Here is an 18081-nt window from a genome sequence, read left to right as displayed (position 1 = left end):
GAAGAAGCAGTGTGGTGGCCGCAGACAGAAGGCAGGCAACTGCTCCCCATAACACTAACACAAAGGAAGTTGCCAGTACAACTGTTAGGTCTTCCCGAGTCTGGTTGTTTTTTAAAGACTCTGCTGACAACCCCAAAAAGGTGAAAAATGCTCGAGTTTCCCATAGCCTTACATTGGGCTCGTTGCTCAAATCGAGCACCCAAGTATTCCAATGTGCTCGACCCGAGCATCGAGCACTCGAGCATTTTAGTGCTCACTCATCACTACTTGCTATGGCATAATATTTCTTCAGGTCCACTGGTTGGTCCCCTAGATTGATCAGACGAATGGGTACTTGCCTTCTGGACACTAACTAGGCTTCTTGCTGCTAGGACAAGTATTTCATCCCTCTTCAAGAGAGGCTCTACAAGGGCCTCATAGTCTTGTCCCCGCACTCCCATGCAGACTCTACACCACACCAGAGTCTCTCTTCCAGATTTTAACCGGATAGATTGGGCATTCTTGATGCGGACACGGCATATCTCCCCCTTTTTGTTGGTAAACTTCTGTTGAGCCACCAATACCTGCATGGTCTCATGGATAGCCTTCTGAGAGTCTTTGGGTACATTTGGCAGGGACTGTTATAGGGCTTCCAGCACTTCAGTATAGCTGTTTCGGAGAACATTATTGCCTAGAATCACAGGAAAGTTGTAATTTTCTGGAACTTGGATCACTCCTAACCCTTGCTGTGTGAGTTCGGTCTCTCCAATCTGAAGCGTGGTTTCCCAGTAGCCGCTTAATGCTACTGACTTTCCATTGGTGGCTATGATGTGGAGCCAGGTCTTTGGAGGTTGTGTCAGTTGGGCTCCTTTTCGGCACTCTTCAAATGCCGTATGCCGGATAGTGGTCACTTGAGACCTGTTGTCAAAAAGGCAGGGAAACTCACTGCGTTAATGCTGACTTCAACCATGGGGCGAGCTCCACGTACTTCTGCATCCAGGCTGGATCTACAGGATTTAAAGTCTTTTCTCCTGAGGGGTGTCCCGCTGCCTCAGGGGATAATCAATTAACTGCCAGCAATCCTCTTCTTGGATCGATGACAGTATCCACATTCAAGTCTCTTGTACCACGTATCTGAAGACCTCTCTGGGGGTCGGAGTCTGTTCTATCTTGATCCTGGCGGTGGTCATTCCCGTTCTAATCTTGAAGAATCTTCTCTTTCCCACCTAGAGGGATACTCCAGTCTCTCCAACAGCTTCATCACCTTTTCCAGATTTGACAAACTTGACCGACTTGGGTGGCTTCATCTTCTGAAGGTGGGACTTGGACTTCTTGCTCAGCAATATGACTTGAACAGGGGAACTCAAAGGCAGGCTTAATCCATCCATATTCTTGGGCTTCTCCTCCAGGGCTTCTATGGCCAGTTCCTTGAATTCCCAGAAAAAGGTACCCAGATGCTGGTTGGACAGCATTTTTAGTTGACACTTCAGGGTCTTGTCCAACACACCTTCTATGAATTGTTCTCAAAAAGTCTGATCTTGACCCTTAGCCTCTCGAGGGTTCACATGAATGATGGCCCTCAAGGCTTCTTGCAGTGACAGGGCAAAGTCTCTGAGGGACTCTTGGGGTTTCTTTCGCTTTCCATAAAAATGCTTCTTCAGCGCTGAGGCTGTCTTTGATTCAAAAGTGACCTTCAGTTTCTCCAAGATCTGATTTCAGACTGAGGCCAGGATTTGACCTCTCGGAGTGCGATTCCCTGTAGCTGACCAATTAAGATCTCCACTTTCTGCTCTTCAGAGACAGGGAAGAGTTTGAAGGTAGCCTGCATTCTCTTTCTGAACGCTGTTGTTGTGAGTCGCTCCTTCATATCGGGGAAGCCAAGGGGCCCCAAAATAATATGGCATGGTCAGAGACATGATACAACTGGCTGCTGTGGCTGCTGAGGATGGACTAGTGTGACAATAAAATTTAAAATCTAAATTAGCCAGACAATTAGATTTGTTAATCCAAGAGAAATACCTTATTGTGTTGTATTAGAGATTGCTGGCTGTGTTTTATTAATGTTCTGCTTGCTTGTCAGTTTATGTACACTAATTTAACTTGTAAAGTATCCAGCATTCCACTAATCTCATTAGTATCTCAGGAGCCTCTAACAATTGTTCAAAAATCGTCTAGGCCCATTATGTAAGTGTTGAAAGAGGATCCGGCAGAGCCTTCACCACAGGGAGTCTCCCATGTAGACCAAGGTGATGTGGTTGACCTAAGAAAGATACCTCCACTAATGCACACTTAGCTTTGTGGGGGGGGGGGGGAGCAGTTCTGCCATTCAGCGGGCTGAGCACAGAGAAGCAAGAAGGGACATGTGTTTTTATAGCCATCAGACTTTCAGACTTAAGACAGAATCAAGGAGAGTCAGAAAGACTTTACAAGGAGAATGAGAGACATCCTTCAGGACAGCAGATGGATTACATGGCATTACCCAAAGAGACACCGATTTGAATTCTATATGATTGTAGCCTAAGGGTATGGCCCTGGCAGGAAAGAAATGGATCTGCTCCATTAACCATCAGGGAGACTATGGATACATTGTGGAGAGACCAGGTTGGAATGAAGAAGTCACCTGGTCCCATGGATATGTTGTTTGGGGTTGCCAAGAGGGACCCATGGGTCACCTGAAACCCATGGAGACATTCAGAGAAGCCAGATTGGGACCCACCGGTCATCTGGCCCCATGGAAACTCTCGGGGAGGCCAGGTGGGACTATCGAGACTCCTGGCCTTGTACCACGATGGACTGCTAGCTTCCTAAGCTTGCCGATTCCTTTTCTCTGTGGGGGCCCGCCAGAAGCAGGGGGCCACTGGTTGAGGCCCTGGAAGTCTCCATAGTCGCAGTTGTTATATCCCAGGCGGGTGGAGAAGGAAGGGTGAGACTGTGTAATGTTGTACCATCTTGAGTATTTGCTGGGACTGTTCTATGTGTTTATTGTCCGCTTGGTGGTTAAATAAAGATTGCCACGCTGTTTTACCCTAACCCTGTGTTGTCTGAGTAGCGTTACCTCGGGTCTTCACAACTAGAATTCATTGGGGTACTAGGTAAACTTCTCCATGGCTGCATCACTTGGGTTGCTGATGAGTCCAACTGCTCCACGGTATAGCTATCTTCGCTGTGAGACATTGTATGTATGTATGTGTGTATCTACTTTGAAACAGACACCCTGGCCAAACAAAGGTCCATGGAAAATTGTTAAGTGCCTTTCAATTAGCTGTTATTGTAAAGAAGTGAAGATGCTGCCCACACCTCCATTGAAGATATTATGATTATATAATGAATTGATATGCATAAAATGTTGTTTTATCTATTTTGTGCCCTGCAACAGTTAGTTAGCAGCAGAGAGGGTTAATTATTGGGACTAACACATGCAGGGAGGAGGGACAATGGAAAGTCAGCTCACCAGTGAGAGAGTGTTCAGGAATGACTGCAAGGATCCCCGCGGAAAACCCGGGACCAGACTTGGAAGCAAATGTGAAAATAAAAGTTCCAGTGGATGCAAAGTAATTTAAAAATCCATTCATTCACAAAAAAAGTTAATAACCATGGCAGCAGCGTGACCAGCAGGTATGAAAACCAACACGTTTTGACCTATACGGTTTTACTCATGGTAGTACACTTTTTAAATGAGAGTTTTAAATCACTCCACTGGAACTTCTATTTTCTCATTAAATATTGGGGCTAGCCCAGGACGGGAGGAGTTATGGGCAAAATCAGATGCAGTTTCCTGTTGATAAGTTAGATAGACGAAGCATTGAGAAGTGAACAGACCTATGGTCTAGTTTCTTGTAAACCTGCTTTGTAACAGGTGTTTATTTGTGAAGAGAGGGATCACTATACCAGAAAGTACGTTTTGAAGGAAAGCAAGGATTAAGTGGCAGCAGAATTCGGGATCATAGGTAGAAGACCTAGTGAAGACAAAGAGAATGAGGTCCTTATCTCAGGCCAGAAGGCCTATTTAAAGGAGTGGAGCATTGCAGGTCAGGAAGCCTAATTAAAGGGATAGAACTTTGCTCAGGTGACCAGAAAATCAGGAGTCCTAAAAAGGACTAAGCAGAAGGAAGGATTCCTTATCTCAGGCAAGTGGGTTTTAAGGAAACAATTATCTATAGAAGAGAAGAAGCAGGAGTGTTGCTGAAGTGGCACGCAAATTCTCCTATGGAGAGCTAAAGATGCAGTGCCACAGCAGAGTGTGTGGACGTCATCGAATGGACTCTGAAAGTAGTAGTGAGTAGTCGTATCGACTGTCCTGAACCAGTGAGGTCCTCACAAACAGGGTCGGACTGGCCTGGCGGGAAATCGGGAAATTTCCCGGTGGGCCCCGATATGAGAGTGAGAAAATTGGTGGCGGGGGCCCTTTAAAAGTGCTGGCACTTTAAAAGTGCGGCTGAAGCAAATGTAGCATCGCGCGCACGGCACATTCATTGATGACAGCGGGCTTGCAGTGACGTGCATGCCGCATACTTACCACGTGAGTCCGTGACACTGAGAGGACGGAAGTTCTTTCTGGGTGGTGACATGCACCGCGCTCTGCTTTCCCACTGGCTGGCAGACTGTGGTGTGGTGTCCGGTGACACTGACGCTGACGCTGTTCTCTTCTGGCCTCTGATACTCCGCGGCCGCGGTATGCAGTACTCTCTCTCTGCTCCAGGGCCAGCCTCTGATACACCGGCGCCACCGAAGCCCATGTCTCGCTCTGCTCTCCCTGCTCCCAGGCTTCTTATACGGTCCCATCCAGGCTCCTTGCCTGCCCTGGCCTGCTCCCTTGTAGTAACTCTGGCTCCGCTCCGGACCGGGTGGCGGCATCGGCGCACCGCCCTCTTCTCTCCTGCTCTGACTCGGCTTTTTTATACCTGCTCCGGGGCTGGATATGTGGACGGTGACCTGCAGCACTCTACAGTTCAACTCCCCAACCAGGCATGGAATTGGAAACAAGGCTGCAGGCCTACAGCTCTCACTGCTTCAATTTCAAGTCAAGTGCGCTGAGCCAAATATTCAATAAAGATTTTATGGGTGAGTGTTCCCAGCATTGGCCAACAATAATATAATTTATTTTATACATTATGCATTGCACTCTAGGCCTCCTGTATGAAATGTGGATCATATTCTTAGCCTCTTTATGACATATACAGTCTATATGTCATATAGGAGGCCAAGAGTGCGGTATACATTTTATATGAGGCCTAAAGTGCGGGCCTACATGATGTACAACACACTCGGCCTCCTATATAAAGTAAAGTACAGACTATAGGAGGCAGAGAGTGCGGTATAAGTCATTTATGGAGTCACCGCCTATATGATCTATATATCGCTCTCTCTACCTCCTATATGAAATATAGATCACACTCTTGGCCTCTTATAAGACATATATAGTCTATAAAGGGTCTTTAACACATCTGTGTTTCTAGTTCATGTGGTGACAGTTTCCACACCGGAAACACATACACACGTAGACACATTCAAATGAATGGGTCTGTGCACATGTTAGTGCTTTAATGGGCCATGTGTTCATGGGCAAAACATGCTGACATGTCAGTTTTTTTATACACTGCACAGGCCAAAAAACGTCCCACACACGTGCACACTGATGACACACAGATGACATGCGTGTGTCGTCCGTGTGACACATACCGGCGCCTGGGAATCAGCGGTACAGTTCATGCTGTTCCCAGGTGCTTAAGGAATCACTCATCATTGTCCCCTGCCGGCGCTGCCATCAGTGCTAGCAAGGGACAATGTTGAGAGTAGTAGGTTCACCTCCTGATGTCTCCAAAACCTGTAAATATAATAAAGAAAACATACTCACCTGGCTTGAGGCGACCACACACGCTGAGGAGAATGACTCCCTGCAGCGAGCTGGCCCCTACGCTGAGCTCACTGAGTGACAGAACATCGCTCACTGAGCTCAGCACAGGTCGGGGGCCCGCTCGCTACAACAAGTCATTCTCCTCCGCTCCTCAGCGTGTGTGGTCACTTCAAGCCAGGTGAGTATAATGTTTTTTATTAATTTTAGTATTATTTTTACAGGTTTTAGAGACATTTGGAGGTAAATACTACTCTCAACATTGTCTCTTCATTGTCCCTTGCTAACACTGATTGCAGCGCCGGCAGGGGACACTGATGAGCGATTCCTTCAGCACCCGGTGCCTGGGAACAGCACAAACTGCACCGCTGATTCCCAGGCATCGGTATGGTATGTGTGATCCTGATGTAGCACACGTATGCCACACAGACATGGATATCTCTGGTACTGGTTTTTCCAGTACAGGAAATATCCGGATGTGTGAAAGAGCTCTATGCCATATAGGAGGCCGAGAGTCTGTATGTCACATAGGAGACCAAGAGTTCGGTATACGTTATATATGGGGCCTATATGACATAATAGATCACACTCTCTACCTCCTATGTGAAATATAGATCACACTCTTGGCCTCTTATGACATATACAGTGTATGTCATATAGGAGGCTGAGAGTGCGGGCCTATATGACGTATACAACACACTCAGCCTGATATATAAAGTACTAGATGGTGGCCCGATTCTAACGCATCGGGTATTCTAGCATATGTCTCCCGACCCTCCTTTATAATGCCCCATGCAGGAAGTCACATCCCCCGTATATAATACCCCATGCATATAATACCCCAGGCAGGATGTCACATCCCACGTATATAATACCCCATGCAGGATGTCACATCCCCGTATATAATACCCCATGCAGGATGTCACATCCCCCTATATAATGCCCCATGCAGGAAGTCACATCCCACTATAGTGCCCCATGCAGGATGTCACATCCCCCCTATATAATACCCCATGCAGGATGTCACCTCTCCCCCATATAATGCCCCATGCAGGAGGTCACCTCTCCCCCCATATAATGGCCCATGCAGGATGTCACCTCTCCCCCCATATAATGCCCCATGCAGGATGTCACCTCTCCCCCCATATAATGCCCCATGCAGGCGGTCACATCCCCCCTATATAATACCCCATGCAGGATGTCCCATCCCCCCATAGTGCCCCATGCAGGTCCCCTATGGCCCCATACAAAAAAAAAAATCCAATACTCACCTCACTGCTTCTCGGGACTTCAGCGTAGCCAGCATGTTCACGCTGTGCGCTGTGACCGGTCAGGAGAGATCACGGTGTAAAGACATCACCGTGCCCTCTGACCTGAGACGTCACAGAGCTGCAGCGGAAGACACAGGAGCTGCCGCGCAGGCACGGGGAGGGGTAAGTATGACGCCGGGTGCCTGTTCCTGATCGAGCGGGGGGAGGGACGGGAGGAGAGGAGTGGGGAGGGGAGAGGAGTGGGGAGGGGAGAGGAGGGGAGGGGAGAGGAGGGGAGGGGTAAGTATGACGCCGGGTGCCGGGGTCCCGATCGAGCGGGGGGAGGGACGGGAGGAGAGGGGAGGGGAGAGGAGAGGAGGGGAGGGGCATCACACTTGTCCTCGGGAGATAAGCGGCCGTAGCCGCTGATCTTCCGACGATAGCCGCATGTAGGTCAGCGGCGCCTGCGGTCGGGGGACTCATGCTGCGAGCAGCCGGCTGCATCTCCCGGCTGCATCGCCGCTGACCTCCGTGCCACACATGAGCCGCTAATGGCCGCCATGTTTTTCTGAAATGCCGCGTCGCTGATTGGCCGCGGCCGGACCAATCAGCGACCCGGGATTTCCAGGACAGACAGAAAGACAGACAGACAGAAAGACAGACAGACGGGATAAGACAATTATATAGATAGATATATTATAGGAGACCAAAAGTGCGGTCTGTACGTCATATAGGAGGCTGAGAGTGCGATATATGTCATGTGTGGGGCCTATATGATGATAGAAGTGAAGTATGCCGGCACCAGTTCCCAAATCTTGCCTGTTTAGTCAAAAAACCTCTATGACGGGTTTTTTAGCCTTCGGCTATCCCCATCAGGAGGTGCAATGTCTAAATAAGCAGTGTTAATCAAATGTCCAAGGAAGTATGAAAAAGACAGCACTCACCAATGGATGCCAAAAAAAGATCCTTTCATTTCAGATTCAGCATACAGACGTTGTGGCTGGTTCAGGGGTTCAGGGGTGAAAAAAGGACGACGGCTGGTTCGTGCACAAACAGCACCACCAAGGGTCCAGTATGGTTCACCCCGCACCCCTGAACCAGCCGCAACGTCTGTATGCTGAATCTGAAATAAAAGGATCTTTTTTTGGCATCCATTGGTGAGTGCTGTCTATTTCATACCTCCTATATGATGTATAGATCGCACTTTCTACCTCATATATGACAAACAGACCGCACTCTCTGCCTCCTATATGACATATACAATGCATTTGGCCTCCTATATTTCATTGCAGCCATTTGGTAAATTCTAAAAAGTTCATTATTTTTCTCATTAAAGTACACTCCGCACCCCATCTTGACTGAAAAAACCCCCAGAAATGTAGAAATTTTTGCAAATTTATTAAAAAAGCACTTTACATTACAGAGGGGACTTGTACAGACAATAAAGACATTACAGAATAAACATAACTCAGATACCAAGAGGAGCGAGGGCCCTGCCCGCAAGCTACAATCTATGAGGAAATAGGGAGACACGAAAGGTAAATGATAAAATGTGCTTATATTGTATGATACAATCATTATACACTAAATAGGGTCTGCACATAACACTGCATGAACCGGTCACCAGCCAGTATGTGTACAAGTACAGACACAGAGGGCTATTAAGTGCATGGAGGGTGTGTACACAGATGCAGCAAGAGTCTATATATGCTACTATACACAGTATATAGCGTAGAGACGGTCAGATAGTATGGTGCTGCGTATATGGTGTGGAATCCACATTCTATTCACTGCCATATCTATACATTATATATTATATACACTGCTCCACTCTATATTCCTGAACACAGCGTATATGTATATACTGTATAATGTGTGTCTGTATTTACAATATATATATATATATATATATATATATATATATTGCAGAGTACCACTTCTGTCCTCTATACTGGGCGTAATTCTGTGTATGTATTATTCTGTATATACAGTATATACACTGGATAGAACCAATTCTCATGTCCTGTATACTGGCTGTAATTCTCAGTATCTGTATATACACACTGCACTGCTAAAATAAGATGTAAAATAATAATAATTTGAGTGGTTTACCCAGGGCCGGCGTCAGCATCCGGCGCACCCGGGCAAATGCCGGAGCCCTGAGCAGGCAGGGCGGCCCACTGGCGGTCACGCACCCTGCTGGGCTATGGGCGGAGGAGAGCGGTGTCAGCGGCGTCTTGCTCAGGGCCCCGTCAGCCGGATACTTACCTCTCCCCGTGTCTCCGCAGATCCGCCGTCTTCCTGCTCTGCGCTCCCTGTGACGTCTCAGGTCAGAGGGTGCGGTGACGTCTTTCCACCGCGCGCTCCCCTGAGCCGTCACAGAGCGGGAAGACGCCAGAGTCCGGACCCAAGCAGCTGCAGCAGGTGAGGAGGAGGGAGGTGAGTGTTTGATTTTTTTTTTTTAATGTATGGAGGCATTAGGCATAATATGGGGGGTGACATCCTGCATGGGGCATAATATGGTGGGGGTGACATCCTGCATGGGGCATTATAAAGAGGGGGGGTGACATCCTGCATGGGGCATTATAAAGAGAGGGGGGGGTGACATCCTGCATGGGGCATTATAGAGAGAGGGGGTTACAGCCTGCATGGGGCATTATAGAGAGAGGAGGTGACATCCTGCAAGGGGCATTATAAAGAGAGGGGGGGTGACATCCTGCATGGGGCGTTATAGAGAGAGGGGGTGAAAGCCTGCATGGGGCATTATAGAGAGAGGGCGGACATCCTGCATGGGGCATTATAGAGAGAGGGGATGACATCCTGCATGGGGCATTATAGAGAGAGGGGGTGACATACTGCATGGGGCATTATAAAGAGAGGGGGTGACATCCAGCATGGGGCATTATAAAGAGGGGGGGTGATATCCTGCACGGGGCATTATAAAGAGGGGGGGTGACATCCTGCATGGGGCCTTATAAAGAGGGGGGGTACATCCTGCATGGGGCATTATAAAGAGGAGGGGTGACAGCCTGCATGGGGCATTATAAGGGGGGGAACAGCCTGCATGGGGCATTATAAGGGGGGGGGGGCAGCCTGCATAGTGCATTATGTGGGTGAACAGCCTGCATGGAGCATTATAAGGGGGGGGACAGCCTGTATGGGGCATTATGTGGGGGGGGACAGCCTGCATGGAGCATTATAAGGGGGGGGGGACAGCCTGTATGGGGCATTATGTGGGGGGTAACAGCCTGCATTGAGCATTATATGGGGACCAGTATCCTGTATAGAGTGTTATATGGGGACCAGTATCCTGTATGGAGCTTTATAAGGGGACCAGTATCCTGTATGGAGCGTTATATGGGGGCCAGTATCCTGTATGGAGCTTTATAAGGGGACCAGTATCCTGTATGGAGCGTTATATGGGGGCCAGTATTCTGTATGGAGCCTTATATGGGGGCCAGTATTCCATATGGAGCCTTATATGGAGGCCAGTATTCCGTATGGAGCCTTATATGAGGGCCAGTATTCCGTATGGAGCCTTATATGGGGGCCAGTATTCCGTATGGAGCCTTATATGGGGGCCAGTATTCAGTATGGAGCCTTATATGGGGGCCAGTATTCCGTATGGAGCCTTATATGGGGGCCAGTATTCCGTATGGAGCCTTATATGGGGGCCAGTATTCCATATGGAGCCTTATATGGGGGCCAGTATTCCTTATGGGGCCTTATATGGGGGCCAGTATTCCGTATAGGGCCTTATATGGGGGCCAGTATTCCGTATGGAGCCTTATATGGGGGCCAGTATTTCGCATGGAGCGTTATATGGAGGCCAGTATTCCGTATGGAGCATTATATGGGGGCCAGTATTCCTTATGGGGCCTTATATGGGGGCCAGTATTCCGTATGGGGCCTTATATGGGGGCCAGTATTCCGTATGGGGCCTTATATGGGGGCCAGTATTCCGTATGGGGCCTTATATGGGGGCCAGTATTCCGTATGGGGCCTTATATGGGGGCCAGTATTCCGTATGGGGCCTTATATGTTGGCCAGTATTCTGTGTGGAGCAATTCGCCGGTTTCTGAGCTATTGTGGAATTTACTATAGATATCGCTCATGTAATGTAAGGAGTGAAATCTTTGGATTGTACTATATATATATATATTTCTCTGCGGTATCTGTGCATTATGAATCGTGGTATGTGTTAAAGAGGCCCACTGAGACTCTTTCGCCCGGGGCCCAGAAAAACCTGGAGCCGGCCCTGGGTTTACCCTCTGATATGTACCACTCCCAGCATGCACTGTCAGATTTAATCCTTCAGGGCCTGCTGGGAGTTGTAGGTTTGTTACTGCAGGGATGATGCGGGGACAGGTATTGCATTTGAACCCACAGCATCAAGTCATTCACACTTTAAAGAGAACCTGTCACGTCCTAGCTGCCCTCTACACTGCCCCCATAGCGTTGGTAGTGGTGCAATGTACATCACTAGCAAGCTGTTTTCATGAAAATCGGTGCAGCTATAATGAATTTATAACGTTTAATGTACTTATATCCTACCTGCCTTTTCAGTCATAGGGGCGTGCTTGTCATATTCAGTCTAGGGTGAGCGCAGCATTCACTCACTGCTGGCGCCGTCCATGTATTTGAATCCTGTTCCCGGCCAGCTCTGATATTGTGGGACGCAGGCGCACTTGTAGTTGTCCGGCCGCCTGCGCAGTGAGGCTCTGTGATTACCAGATTCACTGCGCATGCGCTGGGAACATAGCGCGTTAAAGCGCATGTGCAGTGAGGCTCTGTGATTAGCAGATTCACTGCGCATGCGCTGGGAACATAGCGTGGTAAAGCGCATGCGCAGTGAGGCTCTGTGATTAGCAGATTCACTGCGCATGCGCCGGGAACATAGCACGTTAAAGCGCATGCGCAGTGAGGCTGTGCGATTATTACTTTTTCTTCACTTTGAAAATTGTTTAAGTTGGAGAGGGACTGGGTGGTTTACCTAGGACAAGGAATGGCCATGTGTAAGAAAAACCGCTACTGATTGTAAATTACAGATTGTGTTAACTACAATAAATAAGTTGGTTAACAAGAAACACTTTGATATAGTGCACTACACAATACAGTTCTCTTTTACACAATGTATAGTTTGCTAAAAGGCACATGTTTTAGTGTGAGAGGCCGAAAAATGAACGAGTAATACAACCATTTATGGATGCTGTAGTGTGGGCCCCTAGAGTCAATTCTCCTGGTGGGCCCTAGGCACCCCAGTCCGACCATGCTCACAAATCAACATGGGGTTTAGAGTAGTAGTGAGGGGCCGTAGCGACACACCTCGACCTGTGCAGTCCTCACAGGAGAAGATGGAGCTTCGCATGATGGTTTTCTAGACTGTTGTAATATGTAATGGAAGTAATCTACCACCACATTTAACTTTACAGTTCCTGCCTTAGTTTTGCACAGAAGAATCATTCTTGAAGGGTTGTGCCAGTTATCTGATGTATCAAGTTGTTCTTCAGTAAAGAAAAGTTTATATTTGAACTTTGGTCTCCCTCATTCATATCTATTTTAATTGGTTCTTGCCTGTCATGATAAGTGGCAGCATGCGGTCTGCACAGGTATATCGCCAAGGTAACAGCAGCACACACACCCAGCCAAGGCCCCCATTTTCCTGTAGTGTGATGGGGCGCTGATGATGTTCACCTCACCCATGACTACCTCCCCTGCCCACGTTACACTATGCCCATATATTGAGGAGTATAAATGCCAGAGACATGCAACTAGGCAATGAGTTCTAACCAGAAACCCTACTGACGCTGCATGCCGACCTACAGTATTACTACCTGTAAGAGCTCCTCGTATGTAACAAAGAAGAATCTGCTGTCATCTTTCATTTTCATCCAGCCTTTCACATGTTCAAACCAAGATCCATACAGAACTGTAAGAAAGACAATGGTTTATCTTTTAGATGAGAATTTTCTGCCCACAGAAAAAAAACTTAAATTAACTTGATTATAAACTGTAGATACGGTTTTGCAAGAACGCATCTAGTGCAAGCAAGCAAAAATTAGGGTGTATGTTTTTATACTCAGCATCAAACTTTACCCTAGATAACTCTTATGCCCATAACCTTTGTCTTACAAACTCACATAAAAATTTACACTATTTGCACTAATATTCTCTTAGGTATTTCTTTTATATGCGGTAGCTATAACTATGGGCATAAATGAATTTGAGTCATGACTATGTAAAGTTCCCCTATGCTTACCTTATCTATTTGGATTAGTAGAGAAGGTAAAGGCAGTAAACGTCTGGATATTGAAGCCAGAAATGACCACAGGACAATTGCAAAGTAATAATTTCAGGAAAGAGGTGCAGTAAAGTTCTCTATACTAAACAGTAAGATGAGGACAGAAAGATACATGCAGAACCTTATCCATGTGTATGATGTTGCTCCCCTACTTCATCTTGGTCTCCAGTAGTATCATAGATATCTTTCAAATAATGTATTTTTCTAAATATATACTCCCTTAAGAAAATATATTACCCCTCCCCAGTATAAAGTCATCTATGAATTTCTCGAAGTCTTCAGCTGCTTCAAAGATACTCAGAATCTTGGTGAAATGGAACATGGACACAATAATGTCTCTCGGATTCCTCATTGTGTAGATAATCTGAAAAAAAAGAAGTGAACGATAAGAATGTGCATTTCATAACACAGTACAGCTTGTTATTTTTTAATTTTAAAAATGTAATTAAGCATTATTATTAATTAATTAAGTTTTAAAATGCACGTTACCATATACTGTATATAGTTATTTTTATATGTTGAATTTTCCATAAAATAACCATTCTACAGCAACTTTTCTTGAAACTTTGGATGCTGTTCTTCTTTTGTTATTCCTCCTTAAAATGTATTAGCTTGTCACGTAGGTTATACATTCATTTTTGTAGGAACCTATCACATTGACAAGGTATATTGTAACCCCCAGTGCACTTTAAAGCCTACACTACCAGAAAACACTCCCCCACTCTTTAGTGCAGCCCACCAGAAAGCATTAGGGAGTAGTCTTACACTATTATGCCAAACAGCACCACCCTCCTAACCCACCACCCAGTGTCAAAATTTCAACTGTATCTACATCTTTAGGCTACTGATACAGTTGAATACAATGATGAGTGAGGAGGAAGCCACAGCCTCCCTTTTCCACCATTCAGCCTGTAAGATTAATTCTCAACAGAGTCATGATCATGTCACTAAATCACGCCTGCTGTGAAGCTAATCATGGCTGACTAACAAAATGCATCATTGAAATGGGACTATATGAGTAGGTACTTTTTTGTCAATCAGTACATGTGGGGGGACTGCTGGACATCATACTGTGTGATGAGCTGTGGAAGCATTAAACTCTGTGACTCTGTGGAGGCAGATGGGTGAACTGTAGGCATGATACTTTGTGGGGACTGTAGACCATCAAACTGTGTGGGAGCTATGGGTTATTATACTGCTTGGGAGTTGTGGAGGCATCAAATTGTGGAAAGGTACAGTATTAGGGTGAAACTGTAGGCACTACATTGTGTGCAGGAGACTGGAGACTGGAGGTCATTATACTATGGAGCCACCATACTATGTGTGTGAGCTGTGTGGTATCATACTGTGTGGGTGGAATCATATTGTTTGGGGGCATCATACTGTGGGGAAGGGAAAACTATGGGGTCCATTATACTGTGTGTGAGAAGTTATTTGGGGCCATAACACTCAGTGTTAGGGGCTGTGGCGGCCTGATACTTTGTGTGGGAAGTTTTTGGTAGCCATGATACTGTATGTGGAGAGCTGTTTGGGCTATGATACGATGAATGGGGCTGTCGGGGCCATTATATTTGGATGGGATGACTGTGGAGGCATCATACTCTATGTGGGGGTATTATGGGGCATCATACATTGTTGGTGCCCTGTATTGGAGGACTGTGGAGGGGAACTTTAGATGCATCATAATTAGTGATGGGCGAGCACTAGAATGCTCAGGTGCTCGATGCTCGGGTCGAACAAATTGGAATGCTTGGGTGCTCAACCTGAGCAACGAGCCCAATGTAATTCTATGGGAAACTCGAGTATTTTTCAGGCGGCTCCCCCCGACGATCAGCTGGGGCCTAAAAATTGCCCAAATCGATGGAAACAGTGTTCAAATGACATGGGAACAGCATGGGGAAGATCCCTGGAAGCATTTCTGACTCCCAGGTCACTGCTGTGAACAACGTTGTCAGAGGTATTATGCCACTTTTACTGACTCACAATAAAACATACAAAAACGAAACCAAAAAGATTTTCCTGGGAAATATGTATGTAAGGTACATCCTTTCCATGGTAATGACTTGTATATAAGTCAAAATAAATAACCAAAACTAAAAATACTCCTCCATACCTTGGGCTATGTTCACAACTAGCTATTCTGATGCGTTTTTGCACTGTTGCATTGGTTTCAACTGTGACAAATGCATTCACCGGGAGATGTCATTTTAACATTTTACAACCTTATCTGGCCATGTGGTGTGTGAGACATGATCAGATACATCCTGTTTCATGTTTTATGAAGGAGGGACTCTGAAAGTCACAAAGCCTATTTTTATAGGGCCATCAGGCGGCCTTTACTATTCTTAAAGGGCCATAAGCCGGTCCTCACAATTCTTAGAGAGCCATCAGCCGGCAATGCCTTGTTGTTCCCATTACTAAAGAGTGGATCTCCTATACTGTTATTGCGTATGAAGTGAGTGCAAGTCCTACCCCAAATTTGGACGCACCCCAATACCCCTTTGAAAATTTGGACGCACCTAAATACTCCTTTGAAGAGAGTTAGAGGAGGGCCTCCTGAAAACAATGTTCCCATTTTTAAATAGTGGGTCTCCCATTGTGTTTGCCTATGCAGTGAATGCAAAGGTAGCCAAAAATTTGGAGACACTCCAGTGCCCCTTGGAAGAGACGTGGAGGTCAGAGGGCTTCCTGAAAACAATGTTACCATTATTAGGAAGTGGGTCTCCCATTATTTTTGCCTATGCAGTGAATGCAAGGGTTGTCAAAAATTTGGAGGCACTCCAATGCCCCTTGGAAGAGACGTGGAGGTCAGAGGGCCTCCTGAAAACAATGTTCCCATTATTAGGAAGTGGGTCTCCCATAGTGTTGGCCTAAGCAATGAATGAAAGGGCTGCCAAAAATTTGGAGGCACTCCAATGCCCCTTGGAAGAGACATAAAGGGCCTCATGAAAAAATGTTTCCATTAATAGGAAGTGGGTCTCCCATAGTGTTGGCCTATGCAGTGAATGCAAGGGCTGCCAAAAATTGGGAGGCACTCCAATGCACCTTGGAAAAAATGTGGAGGATGGCCTTATAAAAAAATGTTCCCATTAGAAAGGAGCGGGTCTCCTATACTTGTAATACCCATGCACTAAGCATATGGGCTGACAAACATTTACCCCTGGGGGGTATACATGAACATAGTCTATACTATACTGTGTCCAGCTTGGATAACCAATAATTATAAGGCACAGAGGAGTCACGGAGGACGTTGGCACCGTCAGCAAGGTACTCCCTCAGCATCTTCCCAAACTTTGCACTTCTTGTGAGAGTACCCCGCACCTCAGGGCCTGTGCGATGGGTGGGGCTGAGAAAATTCTCCCAGAACTTTGACAGTGTTCCCCTGCCTCTGCTGGATTGGAGTTGTGTCTCTCTCGCGTGTAGTCCTTGGTTGTCCAACGAACTGTGACCTCTGCTGCCAGCGTTTTGAGATGGGAATTTTTTTAATAGTTCTGCAACAAGGGCTTTCTGGTACTGCCCCATTTTTGTAGACCTGTCCGCCTCAGGAATAAGAGATATAAAGTTCTCCATGTTGCGTGGGTCTAGAAGTGTCACCAGCCAGTAATGACTGTCCCCCAAAATTTGGTGAACGCAAGGGTCATGGGAAAGGCACCGTAACAAACTCAGCCATGCATGCCAGACTGCTAACAGGCAAGTCTTCTGTGTCCTCACCAAGAGGACGACTGACCATTCTCTCTTCCTCCTCCTCTCTGCCCTCAGGCCATCCACGCTGAACAGACGGTATGACAGTTGTGCAGGTAGCATCGTCTATAGCGCATGAAACTAGCTCTTATTCTTCCTCCTTCTCTTCCTCATTGTCACCCAATCCACATTGGGATGAGATGAGGCTGGGTTGTGTGTAATCACCCTGTATGGTTCCTATTGGTATATGCAACAGTTGTGGACTTCTTTGTTTGTGTGAAGGAAAACTTTATGCTGATCTGACAGTAGATGGCAATGTTGTGTAAAGTTTCCTTGTGCATTGCATTGTAAAAAGAAAAAAGTCTCTCTTGTACCTTCTGTTTTGTTCTTACTTCCTGGTGCAGTACTGTGTGTCTGTGCATTTTTTCCTTAACCTCATGTTCTGAGAAGTAAAAGCTTGTTATCCCATGTAATCTGCTCTGTGAAGTTTTCTATTGCAACTGTAGGTATCCAGAAGCTGTGCAACAGCTCCTTGCTCCATCTCATTGTGCTCCACCTGCAATGCATCCTCTTTGATTGTTCTGTGCTTCAAAAGACAGAGAAGCGGGATGGTGACGCTAATTATGGCATCATCGCCGCTCACCTTCTTGGTGGAGTCCTCAAAGTTTTGGAGGATGATACATATGTCTGACATCCATGTCCACTCCTGACGTCTTATTTGTGGAGTTTGAACTGAATACCGAAGACCTTGTTTGATGCTGGTATTCAACAACTGCCCTCTTCTGCTCACAATTCCTTCCCAACATCTGCTGTGTAGAGTTCCCAAGCGTGGAGACATTACACACCAGTCTGTGAGCCGGAAGCTGCAAACTCTGCTGAAACACGGCAAGGGCGGTGGAAGCTGTAGGTGACTTTCTAAAATGGATACACAGGCGGCGTACTTTAACAAGCAGATCTGGCAGTTCCGGGTAGGATTTGAGAAACCGCTGAACCACGAGGTTAAGCACATGGGCTAGGCA

At 46.6% G+C, this 18081-nt stretch overlaps 1 protein-coding gene across 2 annotated transcripts in view; it reads right to left on the bottom strand.

Annotated features, from left to right (window-relative positions):
• Nucleotides 1–18081, bottom strand: part of LOC141172260 (sulfotransferase 2B1-like) — a 187174-nt gene that overhangs the window by 87358 nt on the left and 81735 nt on the right. For both annotated transcript variants that reach the window (XM_073656259.1, XM_073656260.1), the window contains exons 4-5: nucleotides 13619–13745; nucleotides 12915–13009 (exon numbers count right to left, since the gene is read on the bottom strand). In XM_073656259.1, coding sequence (XP_073512360.1) covers nucleotides 12915–13009; nucleotides 13619–13745 — 222 coding nt within the window. The remainder of the gene's footprint in view (nucleotides 1–12914; nucleotides 13010–13618; nucleotides 13746–18081) is intronic.

Source organism: Phyllobates terribilis, unplaced genomic scaffold, assembly GCF_046119375.1.
Source record: "Phyllobates terribilis strain yellow unplaced genomic scaffold, ASM4611937v1 Scaffold_12__6_contigs__length_324123572, whole genome shotgun sequence".
Lineage (NCBI taxonomy): Eukaryota > Metazoa > Chordata > Amphibia > Anura > Dendrobatidae > Phyllobates > Phyllobates terribilis.
This window is presented reverse-complemented; position numbering and strand designations above follow the sequence as displayed.